The sequence below is a fragment of the Kogia breviceps genome, chromosome 14, assembly GCF_026419965.1.
Source record: "Kogia breviceps isolate mKogBre1 chromosome 14, mKogBre1 haplotype 1, whole genome shotgun sequence".
Taxonomy (NCBI): domain Eukaryota; kingdom Metazoa; phylum Chordata; class Mammalia; order Artiodactyla; family Physeteridae; genus Kogia; species Kogia breviceps.
Window position 1 is genome coordinate 33,766,949 of NC_081323.1, and position 12,335 is coordinate 33,779,283.

General features: G+C 42.1%; 1 protein-coding gene across 1 annotated transcript in view; it reads right to left on the minus strand.

Moving 5' to 3' along the window:
• MACROD2 (mono-ADP ribosylhydrolase 2) overlaps window positions 1-12,335 on the minus strand; it is a 1,977,737-nt gene that overhangs the window by 168,219 nt on the left and 1,797,183 nt on the right. Inside the window, exon 10 of the mRNA XM_067012448.1 lies at window positions 4,140-4,184. Within this exon, the coding sequence (XP_066868549.1) occupies window positions 4,140-4,184 (45 nt within the window). The remainder of the gene's footprint in view (window positions 1-4,139; window positions 4,185-12,335) is intronic.

The window sequence follows — 12,335 nt, forward strand, 5'->3', positions numbered from 1 at the left end:
GGAACATTCCTCAATAGCACCCCTTGCTTCTCCTTGACACTGTATCATACTGTCTCTGTTGCCTCTATTTCTGGCAGAGGCTGGAACGCTGGGGTGTTGCTATGAGCATGTCTTTGCTCCCTGAGGAGCTCAACTGTGCTCTGGGCTCTTAGGTTGCTGACCTGCCATAGGTGGCTGCTGATTTTCTGTCCCTGGGGCTCAGGTTGGGGTCCATTTCAAGAGTGCATGGTCTTGGAAATGAAAGGACATAGGGAAACATTTACTATGCTCGGCTTAAGTAATTAAAGGACTTAAAAAGGATCCTAGGCATCTAAGTCAGTCAGCTTCTACCGCCTCCCATGGGGGCAGAGCGTCTCCTTAGGATGACCTTATCTGATACCATTTGATATGCTCTTGCTTCTCCTTACTACTAGAGTCTAGAGACAGGAGCACAAGGGTTAAGAATGTGAGCTTTCAGGTGAGACCTAGATAGTTGGATTCTGTCTCTACTATGTAAGCAAGGAACTAATCCCCCCTAAGCCTTGGATAATAACAATCCCCGTCTCTTAGAGCTGGTGCGTATCTTAAGTGAGTTCATGTATGTTGAGTGATTGGCACAAGGTACACACTCCAAACCTGGCTCAGCAGAAGTGTGCTGGGGCTGATCTGAGCCAGACTGCCCTAGCTGGTTGGATCTCTCTCTCCTCCACTCCTACGTTCATTGGACTCATGTTTGGCAGCTCGAACAATACCATGGTAGGCATATTTATACCCAAGAAATCTGAAAACTCTTCAAATTGGGGCTCCCCCCGACCCCGAGGGTACATTTCCCAGCACCTCACTGGTTTTTGATATTCAAATTATTATCCACTAGCATTCACTAGCATTTGCTGGCTGGTTGATTCACCCGAGGAGCCCTTCACTAGCATCAACTGTATTCTTACAAATTCTTCCAGCATTTCTACTTGTATGAGAAGAGCAGAGGGAAGGCCAGCAGGTCATGGTCTTCGGAGGCTCAATCATACCCTTCTCAGAGACCAGCACACCTGAGCGTGAGACTGAATGGAAGCCAGCCTGCTTGCCAATTTTCAGCAAGGCCCTCCATGGACCCATTTTGCACACAGTCCCGCATGATTTCAGCACTCAGATATTGGGAATGGAGAGCAGCTTCCCAAGCCCATTCTGCCTGAGTGATTTAGCATCCTTGGGCCATTCAGTGTGACATGAACAGCTGAATCCAGCTGCTGGAGACAAAACCCCCAGGACACTTGGTGGGACTAAAATCAGAAATAATGACCCACTTAAGGCCCCCAGACCTCAAATGCTGACTCCAACCTTGTGGGCTCTGCATTAGCATTAATAAGGATTTCCTTGAACTCACTCAGCAGTTTAGATAGCTAGCTGCATCTCATTAAGAAGTCAACTCCCTTTGCCTAGAAATGTGTACTTACGTCACTTTAGGCAAATGATCCTTAGCAAGATAAGCTCCTTAAACTGTCTGGCTGAAAGGGCAGTGCTCCCTATGACTGAAGGACATTCCAGTGATACCTCACATGAGCAGGATACAGTCATACACATGAAATGCAAGCATTAATATTAAATTCATGGAATCTAAGATAGGGTGACCACTTAAAGTCTTTTTTCAACCTATGGTTCTTTTAAATAATAAGATATCCTACCTAAGTACAGGAATTGATATTTTAATTGAAACTTTGCCTTGGGTTTTATGTTTTACAAAAGGCAAACAGAGCCCTTGTCTTATGTTGAATTTTCTCAGAAGACACTGAGAGAAAGGTTTGAGTGCAAATACTTAATTTGAGAGATTACCCCAGGAAGCACCAGAGGGGAGTAGGGAAGTAAGACTGGAAACCAAGGACAACCAGTTAGTGTGTTAATGAGAAAGTTCTGCTGTGGACAATCAGGGCTCAATACTGCTGGGAGCCTCTGGGCGATGCTACAGAATCCCGTTGTCCAATACTACATTTTGCCAATGATACTTGAAATGTGAATAGTCTGATTTGGAATGTGAGTGTGAAATACACACAAATTTCAAAAACTTAGTATGGAAAAATAAAGAATGTAAAAGATCTGACTAATATAATTTTTATATTGATTATATGTTGAAATGATAATATTTTTGATATATTATGTTACATGAACTATTAAGTTAATTTCACTTGTTTTCTTTTTACCCTTTTCAATGTGACTCCTAGAAAAATCTGAAATTATATATCAGGCTCATATTTGAGGCTCCCGTTGTATTTCTACTGGGCAGCACTGGTCTAGGACATGCCTCAGATGTGTCCTGCAAGAGGCTGGTTGGATCAACCAACTGTCGGCCAACCTTGGCTGAGGTCTGCTCCAGATAAATTAACTCCCTGGTACTTTGAGTTTTCTTTCATGAACAGAGACAAGCACTCAGCTGAAAGCCACAGGAACTTTCCTTAGAAAGCTGTTGGTATTATCCAACAACAGTGAGAGCCAAGGGGATACAGGTAGGGAACCCAGAGCTGCTGTATAGTCCCTATTCTACCTCTTCCATTCCCGCTCCTGACTTTGAGATCCTCTGTCTGCCTCTCATGCCCTCTGAGTCCATGTCCTGGGGAGACCACAGGAACAAGAGTGGATAGAAGCTACAGTCACTGTTCCAGTGAACTGGTATGAAGGAAAGGAACTGATGTTATTCCTTCATGAAGACAGTGGGAGGTCAGGTGAGGGAGAGATGTAACTTCACAAGGAAAAGGACGATCCTAACCAAACTTTGCCCAATGAGACTGTCTGCCTCACAGTTTAAAGAGCTCCCTGTTCGTGGAGTTGCTCAGACCCAGGTTGTCAGTGATTTGTAAAGAGTTCTGGCAGCAACAGGAGGTCACACAAAATTAGGGCCTCTAAGATATCTCTTTCAGTTTTGAAAACTGGCTCCATTTCATGTCTAGAGCAGTGTGATTGCTGAAATGAGAAACGTGGGGCTCTCATCCCAGAGAATTAAGCCCTATGCCTTCTAATATCTGTCTGATATACTGAGAGAAAAAAGCAATCATCCACTGAGCGTTTACTATGGTCCAAGGAACATTTCAGGTATGATATCTCATTTAGTCCCCCAAACAAGAATGTACAGTAAGAGTTATTGCCCCCAGAAGTGTAAACTGAGGCTTATACAGAAAACTCTAATTCAAAGTCATTCAGTGGAAGAGCTAGGATTGAATCCAGGCCTATTGCTTCATGCATTCACTATCAAGTTCATATTGACCTCAGGCCAGAGCCAATGCTGTTAACCACTAGATTTCTCTCACCAAACACTGGTTGTTTTTGAGGAGTAGGCATGTGTCTCACTTTCTGATAATGAGAGCAATACATCATATGTAGAGAATGCATTTTCCAAAGATGGCCTCAGCCATTTTTCAGGTCCTACCTGCTGTGTAGAACCTCACTGCTCCCCATCAGGAAACTGAGTCTATTCTCTCCTCCTCTGAGTCTGGGTGGGCTTGTGAATAACCACTCCAAAGAAAAGAGTTTGGTGGAAGTAATTATATGGGATTCTTGAGGATGAGTCTTAAAAGGGATATGCGACTGGCTTGCTCACTCTCTATAGAAAAAAATAAAAGGAAGCTGGCCGCTGGGAGGAAGCCCAGGTCACAGGAGAAGACCGTGCACAGGTGCTTCAGAAAACTGCCCCAATTTAGGTCTCAGCTAACAGCCCTGTCAATCACCAGCCAGACATATGAGTGAAAAAATCTTCAGATGATTCTAATCCCCAGCTGCTAAGTCTTCCTGTTGAGGCCTCAGATATTGTGGCGTAGTATTGTCAAATCACCCCTGCTGTGTTTGGTCTCAATTCCTGACCCACAGAGTATTTCAGCATATAAGTGGGTGTTTTAGACATTAAGTTTTGGGGGTGATTTGTTACACACCTCTATTAACTACAACATCATGTTCCATTTTTACCTTAGCTATCAGGAAGCTCAAATTCAAGTTTAATGTTTAAATACCATAACTGTATTAGCGGTTATTTTATAATAACATTTCCTTATTTTATAACCTTAAGTGTACATTTCTATTTTATTAACCTTATTTTGTCTTTCTTTGTAAAATATGAGGTGTACATAAACAACCAAATGATCCTTGCCTATCCTGTAAGAATAGAATTATAAATTTAATACCTGAATCTTCTTTCATGTCAATGTCTTCTTCTTCATTATTATCATCTATTAAAAAATAAAACAAAGAAAAAACTCATATGAAAGCTAGAAACACCAGAATTCTCCAATTTGACTAATAAAAAATTGAAGAAAACTGTAGAAAAGAGAGTGCTAAATTATGCCTTTTTACTGTCTTATATTATCATGCTAAATTAAGAAGAAAGTGTACACATTAGAGCACAATCTAACACCTAGGGTTTACATTTCCTTTAAAAATTATTACATATTTATAATAAACTATATATGAAATAATTTGCTTTACTTATCAAAGTTATATATGGTCACTTCAGTCATTTTAATTCCTAAAAATATTAAAATCACAGATTTTAAATGCCACATTTTCTGCATTTTTTAAAGGTATGTATGCTCACCTCAAGTTTCTGAGAAAATGCAGGCATCACTATTTGGTTGTAGTCTGACAGAATATCCAACCCCTGCATTGCACCAGAAAAAGTGCTTGTTTGCTACACACGCAAATCCACACCTTTCACCATGTGCTTTCACGTGCTCCCACCAGTTGCTCCATCCCCATTTAACTCCCCTCATCTCATCTCCCATTGTAGGTCCCTTTAACTGGACACAGATGTGTGCTTCCTCTGCCTGCTGAATGACATATTTGCTTTTCTGAACTAACATGTGTTATCATCTCTTCTCCTTAAGTGTTCCTCACATCTAGGAGGTGCCAAATCCTGTCCTATTTCCATGTTTCTTCTTCTCTGCTCACATTATTACAACCCAAATTCCTGCTCTGACTGCCATTCACCTTCCCTGTTTTGTGGTTTCCCAACTGCCCTTTTCTTCTTCCCACTTCTGACACCAATTCCTTTTACACATAGCTGCCAAATCAATCTTGAAATACAATTCTGATCTTGTTCACAACCATTCAGTGACTCTTCTCTGTCTAATGAGAAAAGTCTAGACTCTTTGGGGTAACACTCAAGGCCAACAAGATCTGGTTCCAAACACCTGTCTCAGTTTCACCACCCCTGTTCCACTCATGCTGCCACCTACACACATGACAACACTTGACCTTTTTCCCAAGTTTTTAAGGTTTCCTTTAGCTTCCCATACTTGCCTCAGTCCTGGAAGCAATGCTTTTCTCCACCTCTACTCACACTCATTCATTCTTCCAGGCCAAGCTGAGGCACCATAACATCTGCTCCACCCAAGTGTGAATGAATAGTATCCCCTTTGGTACCTTACTTTTACTGCCTTCTGAGTATGGACTTTAAGGAACTTTAGGCTTAGATCTGCATACTGGCCCCTATACCCACTCATTTACTAGGTATCTGATCTTGGAGAAATTACCTAATATTCCTGAGTTTCAGGTTCATCAGCTGTAAAGTGGGATAATAACAGTGCCTCCCACAGAGAGGTGTTGTAAGGATTAAATTAGATAATACCACATAAAGCACTAGGACAGCTACTGAAACATCATTAAGTGCTAAATAATAGTTATTATTACCATCAAATCCCACAGTCTTGTTACTTGTTAACATACCTGTCTTCCATAGACCCATTTCTAGGTCATAAATTCTTTAAAGATAAAGCCTACGTCTTATGTTCCTTTGTATTCCCTGGCACCTAATGCAATTGATTACACAGTAGAATCAATAAAGCAATTTCTGCTGAATTAAATTTCTGACTTTTTTTGTTTTGCTTTTTTACTTTTCTCTGATTTTTTATTAGTCAAATTGGAGAATTCTTATGTTTATATTTCTAAGTATCTCTTACGTATTAGGACAGCATGTATCTAGAAGATCATCTGTAAACAATAAGGACTCAGTAAAGATTTGCAACTTCCTAGCCATATTTATTCAATATGGCACTCTTCTAAGTATTAATTATTAATGACGATTAGCAATATACTAGTAGGAATGGAAAATGCCTCTAATTTGAGGTGTTACAAGGGTAATTCTTGATGGTCACAGTTAAATTTTAAAGAATTAAATTTTCTTCCATTCAGACTGTTAGAAACATTAGTGATTTTCTGCATAATCTCTTTCTTTCATTCTTTCTATGAATATAATTTTAGGAGGAAGAATAGCTATTTCTTAGAAATGTGATTTTCTAACCAAATGATTATCTAAATGCTACAAAGTAAACTCTTCACAGATTCTTTTCTGAACTTAATATATTTAAACAGAATTTTATTTTCCAGAACTGACTAAAATATCTAGAACCATCTCCATGACAACAGACTCTCTGGAATCTCAGAGTGGGATGGAAAAGAGTCTGTACAGTTTCTAGGGGAAAATAAAGGAAATGTCAAAAATCTCTCTGATTGTCCCCCAGGTGTCCCTTTGTCCTTCTAACAAACACTCATTGGTAGCTTAGTAGGTGCAAGGCTTGGTGTTTGGGGAAACAGAAAATACAAAGATGAATCAGACACTTAAGTAGAAACTTATCTAGAAACTTATCAATAGTAAGGAAACTAAGACACACAGAGAAATTTGAACATATGGTAGGGAATAGTCAGTGCCATTACAATAAGTACCAGAGGAAGGACAGATGCTTCCAGTCAAGGCTACTGGGAAGGGTTCTCAGAAATGTGACATCATTTGAACTTCATAGACTGTACTGATAGCATCATCCCCAGAATGTTCCCAAGGTGTTGAAGGATCAGACTTGGTGTTATTCATTCATTCATTCACTCACTCACTCATTTATTCATACAGAAGTTAAGAATAAATCCAGGACCTATATTCAGACTGCTTGGGTTCACTTCCAGGCCAAGCTATGTATAGCTGGGCAAACGGGCAAATTATGTAAACCTACTCCTCAGCTTCCTCATATGGAAAATAGGGTTAATAAAATTACCATTCTTCTAGAGCTGGTAATACATGTAAAGTGCTTACACAGAAGGAACAATCAAAAAATACTGGTTGTTACTGTTATCATGTCATTATGATTACTACTTTTACTACCTAACCATTTACTGGCCAACACCATGTGCCAGAATTATGCAAGGCCCTGGAGATACAAGGTGACACTCCCTTCCCTCAAAGAGCTCACAAAGAAGTGGGTTGCATTGAAAAGTAAGACAACAATCAGAAGAAGAAGTAACAGATTCTCTGATGCAGGTGAGCAGAAGTTCTATTGGGAAACAGACAAGAGGCAGCTAAGTCAGAGAGGTCTATAGATGGTTTCCAGAAGAAGTGAGGCTTAAGCTGAGTTCAAAGGGTGAGCTGGAGTTAGCTAGGGGGAAGTGAAAGCTGCACTAGGTGCCCAGTAGGTGTGGGTGCCCTGCCTACACCCCTTGTTCCTTCACGCTTCAGTGCTTTGCCAGCCTGACCTCCAGCCCCCAGCCCCTGGGTATCTTTGCCTGAGGGCTTTCTCTGAATTGCTGTGTCATGGAATTACCATCCCCCGCCCAGGGCAGCCTTTCACAAAATGACTGACAGGATTTGCATATAAGGCCTCCAGCTCCCCTACTTCTCACGTGGCATGTTCTACACTGTGTCCTAGAATCTCCCCAATCCCAACCATAGGATTGAGTCCCAGTGGTCTAGTGGTAATGGGCTTAAAACGTAACATTACTGCCTTCCTTCTCTACCCTGCCTTGCTTCTCCACTCCCCTGCTGGTGTTTCCTGATATTTTCTCTCAAATAAATGATTTCCACTTGAATTTGTGTTTCACGTCTGCTTCCGGGGTGGGGTATGGGTATTCAAACTAAGACAAGGGTAATCGCACTCAAGCAGAGGGAAAAGCAGCTAAAAACACCTGGATATGAATAGCCAAGATGCTTTTACGGAAATAAAACTAGCTCTGAATGGCTGAAGGGAAGAGCTATAGGAGGAACTATGGTTAAAGTGATCTGTTCTAGCTATCAAAGGATCTTCCATGCTCCATGCTGAATATGATGGTTAATTTTATGTATCAATATGACTGGACCATGGAGCGCCCAGACATTTGCCAAACACTATTCTGGGAGTGTCTGGGAGGATGTTTTTGGATGAAATTAACATTTGAATCCATAGACTCAGTAAAGCAGATTGTTCTCCCTAATATGGATGTACCTCATCCAATCTGTTAAGGCTGACCCTTCCACAAGTAAGAGGGGATTCCTTCTGCCAGACTACCTTTGTGCTTGGACACTGAGTGTTTTGTGCCTTTGAACTCAAAGTGGAACATCGGCTCTTTCTGGGTCTCAAGGCTGTTGGCATTTGGACTGAAACTGTACCCTTGGCCCTCCTGGTTCTTAGGCCTTCAAACTCCTACTGGAACTAGACCATCAGCTCTCCTGGGTTTCTACCTGTCAACTGCAGATCTGGGGACTTGTCAGCCTCCATAACTGTGGGAGTTAATTCCTTATATCTCTTTCCATATACATCTCATTGGTTCTGTTTCTATGAAGAATCTTGATTAGTATACCAGGTTGAAGCATTTAAAATTCATCCTGAGAACGAAGCAACTTTAAGCAGAGGAATGACATACCATCTTTTGAGTGATAACATGTTTTCATGAGAGAAATTTACTAAAAAAAAAAAGTCTTAATATTTTGGTATTTGTGTTAAAATCAAGCAAGAGTACTTTGGTCCACAAAGTACCTAAAGTGCCATGACTTATTAATGAAATCCACTTTAGGTCAACACTATTCTATATAATGTGCTCACCTGAGCCATATTTATGCAACACATTTCTAGCAAGAATTTTTTTCGAACAAAAGCAGCAACCAAAAGCCAATGTATAAAAGAAGATGATAGCCTATGAAAATGGGGAGTCATACCACTCAAAACTGGGAAGCAGTTAAGAGATGGATGGAGCATGGGCAGAGAGCTGCCCTTTTTAACAGTTCTTCAAACATCATACTTCTTCATTAGAGGACAAAAATAAAAGGCTCTCAGCCAGGGACTTCCCTGGTGGCGCAGTGGTTAAGAATTTGCCTGCCAATGCAAGGGACATGGTTTCGAGCCCTGGTGCAGGAAGATCCCACATGCACAGGAGCAACTAAGCCCATGCATCCCAACTATTTAGCCTGAGCTCTAGAGCCTGTGAGCCACAACTATGCAGCCTGCAAGCCACAATTACTGAAGCCCGCATGCCTAGAGCCCATGCTCCACAGCAAGAGAAGCCACCACAATGAGAAGCCCGCACACCACAACAAAGAGAAGCCCCTGCTCCCTGCAACTAGAGAAAGCTCGCATGCAGCAAGGAAGACCTGACACAGCCAAAATTAAATTTAAAAAAAAAAAAAAAAAGGTTCTCAGCCAGAGTGATACCATTTCAAAATAGAGAGCAATCCGTCAGCTGTTATTGTTCTGTGTGTTCAGAAATGCCAATTCCAGAAAATCCCCTTCCCTTCCTCAGCAGTGACCACCCAGAGACTAAGGCTTCATTTCATCTTAAGGGGCCTCTTTGATGTCAGTTTCAGAATGGATACAATTTTTATTCAGTACATCATTCTCTGTCAGATTATCCTATTGAATTCTGCACAAAAAGTACAAATATGACTAAAGTTCTTATTTTGGTCAAAAACAAGTTTTAAAAACAACTAGTTTCCCATGAATAACCAGTTTTCAGTAACACCTAGCTTTATACACTTCAGAAACTCCTTCATAAGGAAGCATGTAACCTACTTTAACGTCAATCTACTTCATCTTTTATGGGAGACGGAGTTAACTATGAAAAATGGCTTGGGACGTGCCTTACTCCTGTACTTGCCTAGAGTTCCCATCATTAATGCAGTCTTTGGGGGAAGTAAAAAGAATAAAAACCAAACAGACTACAAAATCCCACAGAACTTCAGCCTAAAGTGTGGTCTCTGGACCAGCAGTATCATTATCATCTGATAACTTGTTAGAAATGCAAATTCTTGGGTCCCACTAAAGATCTATTGAATCAGAAATTCTGGGGGAGGGATCAAGCACTCTGGTGGTGTTTTTTTTTTTTTTTTCAGTACGCGGGCCTCCCACTGCTGTGGCCTCTCCCGTTGTGAAGCACAGGCTCCGGACGCGCAGGCTCAGCGGCCATGGCTCATGGGCCCAGCCCCTCCACGGCACGTGGGATCTTCCCGGACCGGGGCACGAACCCACGTCCCCTGCATCAGCAGGCGGAGTCTCAACCACTGCGCCACCAGGGAAGCCCAAGCACTCTGTTTTAATCAGCCCTGCAGGTGATACTCATGTAAGCTGATCTTAAAAAGTACTATTTGTGCGTTGGAGAGGAGAATCATTCAAAAACAGTAGCTGCTGTCTCGTTTTATATCCAAGCTGAGATAACTTGGATGTCTAACCAATACTGATGCTGGGAAGGGATGCCCGCGCCGCATGGTTGTTCAGAGTAAGAAACAGTTATTCTTTTTCTAAGATATATGTGCTTGAAATCATCCAGCTAGCATGTAGCTGGAGGGCATGGTTATCATGGTCCACGGCCAGGACCCCTAGATTGGCTGAGGGACATGTACATGGATGGAGACTAGCTCTAGCTTTAAAGAGGCCTGTGGGTTGCATGGAAAAAGGAGTGTGTTACAAAGGAAAAAGTTACCCTCATGGGCTATTAAGGCAGCCTCTCCACTCCCAAGGGGGGACAAAACCCGACAGGTACTTGAAATAGATCATACAATATCTTCCTCAAAATTTCAGGGACACCTACACATATAGGCAAGTCTGTCAAGCCGAACAACTGAGATGATCTTCTTCTGGCTTTTATTTCATGGGCATCCATCTCCTTTCTCTCTTTTTCTTTTTTTTTGGTACGTGGGCCTCTCACTGTTGTGGCCTCTCCCGTTGCGGAGCACAGGCTCTAGACATGCAGGTTCAGTGGCCATGGCTCACGGGCCCAGCCGCTCCGTGGCATGTGGGATCTTCCCAGACCTGGGCATGAACCTGTGTCCCCTGCATCGGCAGGCGGACTCTCAACCACTGCGCCATCAGGGAAGCCCATCTTTATTCTTATTTCTGTGACTTATTAGGAATTATTTCATTTATACACTATTCCTTGAAAGTTATCATTACTTTTTCCTGCACTTGCCTCAATGTTTTCAACTACAGAACAGAAACCAGTCTACCCAGGATGTTCCAAGGGTCTTTCAAAAGCACCTTGTAGGGGGTTTGGTAAAGATGCCTATAGCATCCTTCCTTCTCCCAGCAGCATTTTGTCTTATCTTTTAAAAAATTAATTAATTAATTAATTTATTTATTTTTGGCAGCATTGGGTCTTTGTTGTTGCGTGCGGGCTTTCTCTAGTTGTGGCGAGCAGGGGCTCCTCTTTGTTGCGGTGCGCGGTCTTCTCATTGTGGTGGCTTCTCTTGTTGCAGAGCATGGGCTCTGGGCACATGGGCTTCAGTAGTTGTGGCTCCCAGGCTCTAGAGTGCAGGCTCAGTAGTTGTGGTGCACAAACTTAGTGGCTCTGCGGCATGTGGGATCCTCCCAGACCAGGGATCAAACCCATGTCCCCTGCATTGACAGGTAGATTCTTAATCACTGGAGCCACCAGAGAAGTTCCTTGTCTTATCTTTTATCAGAACTTCCTAATGAGATCAAACTCTGCTTAGTCAAGGCTTGTGTTCCCAGGTCTTTATTTGTTCTTCTGTTTATCAGCATTTGCTACACACACTGCACATTCCCCCCCACCCTGTTTGAAGTGACAGATTGCTTTCTGTCTACGCCTGCTGCTTGTTCCTGCATTCAGGCTGCTTGGTTACAGCAACACTTCACTGGATTTTCATTGAAGGCAAAATGTGTTTGTAGCTTTTGAGGCCTATCAAGTGGAAATAGTTAGCACCCATTTCCTAAGAAGGCAATCACCTCATTTATGTCACATTACAGAAAGCATGTCTTGTATAATTCTAACCATCGATGCAATCCAGACATTAAAAGTGTACAAATGAGCACAAAAGTGCCAAGTCCCCGTAAATATTCATAATTAAAGAAAATTTTGATTTCTTTCATTCTGTAGATTTTTCTTTTTCTTTCTTTCTTTCTTTTTTTTTTTTTTTTTTTTTGCAGTATGCGGGCCTCTCACTGTTGTGAACTCTCCCGTTGTGAGCACAGGCTCTGAATGCGCAGGCTCAGTGGCCATGGCTCATGGGCCCAGCCACTCCGCAGCATGTGGGATCTTCCTGGACTGGGGTACAAACCCGTGTCCCCTGCTTCGGCAGGCAGACTCTCAACCACTGCGCCACCAGGGAAGCCCATGTAGATTTTTCTATACAC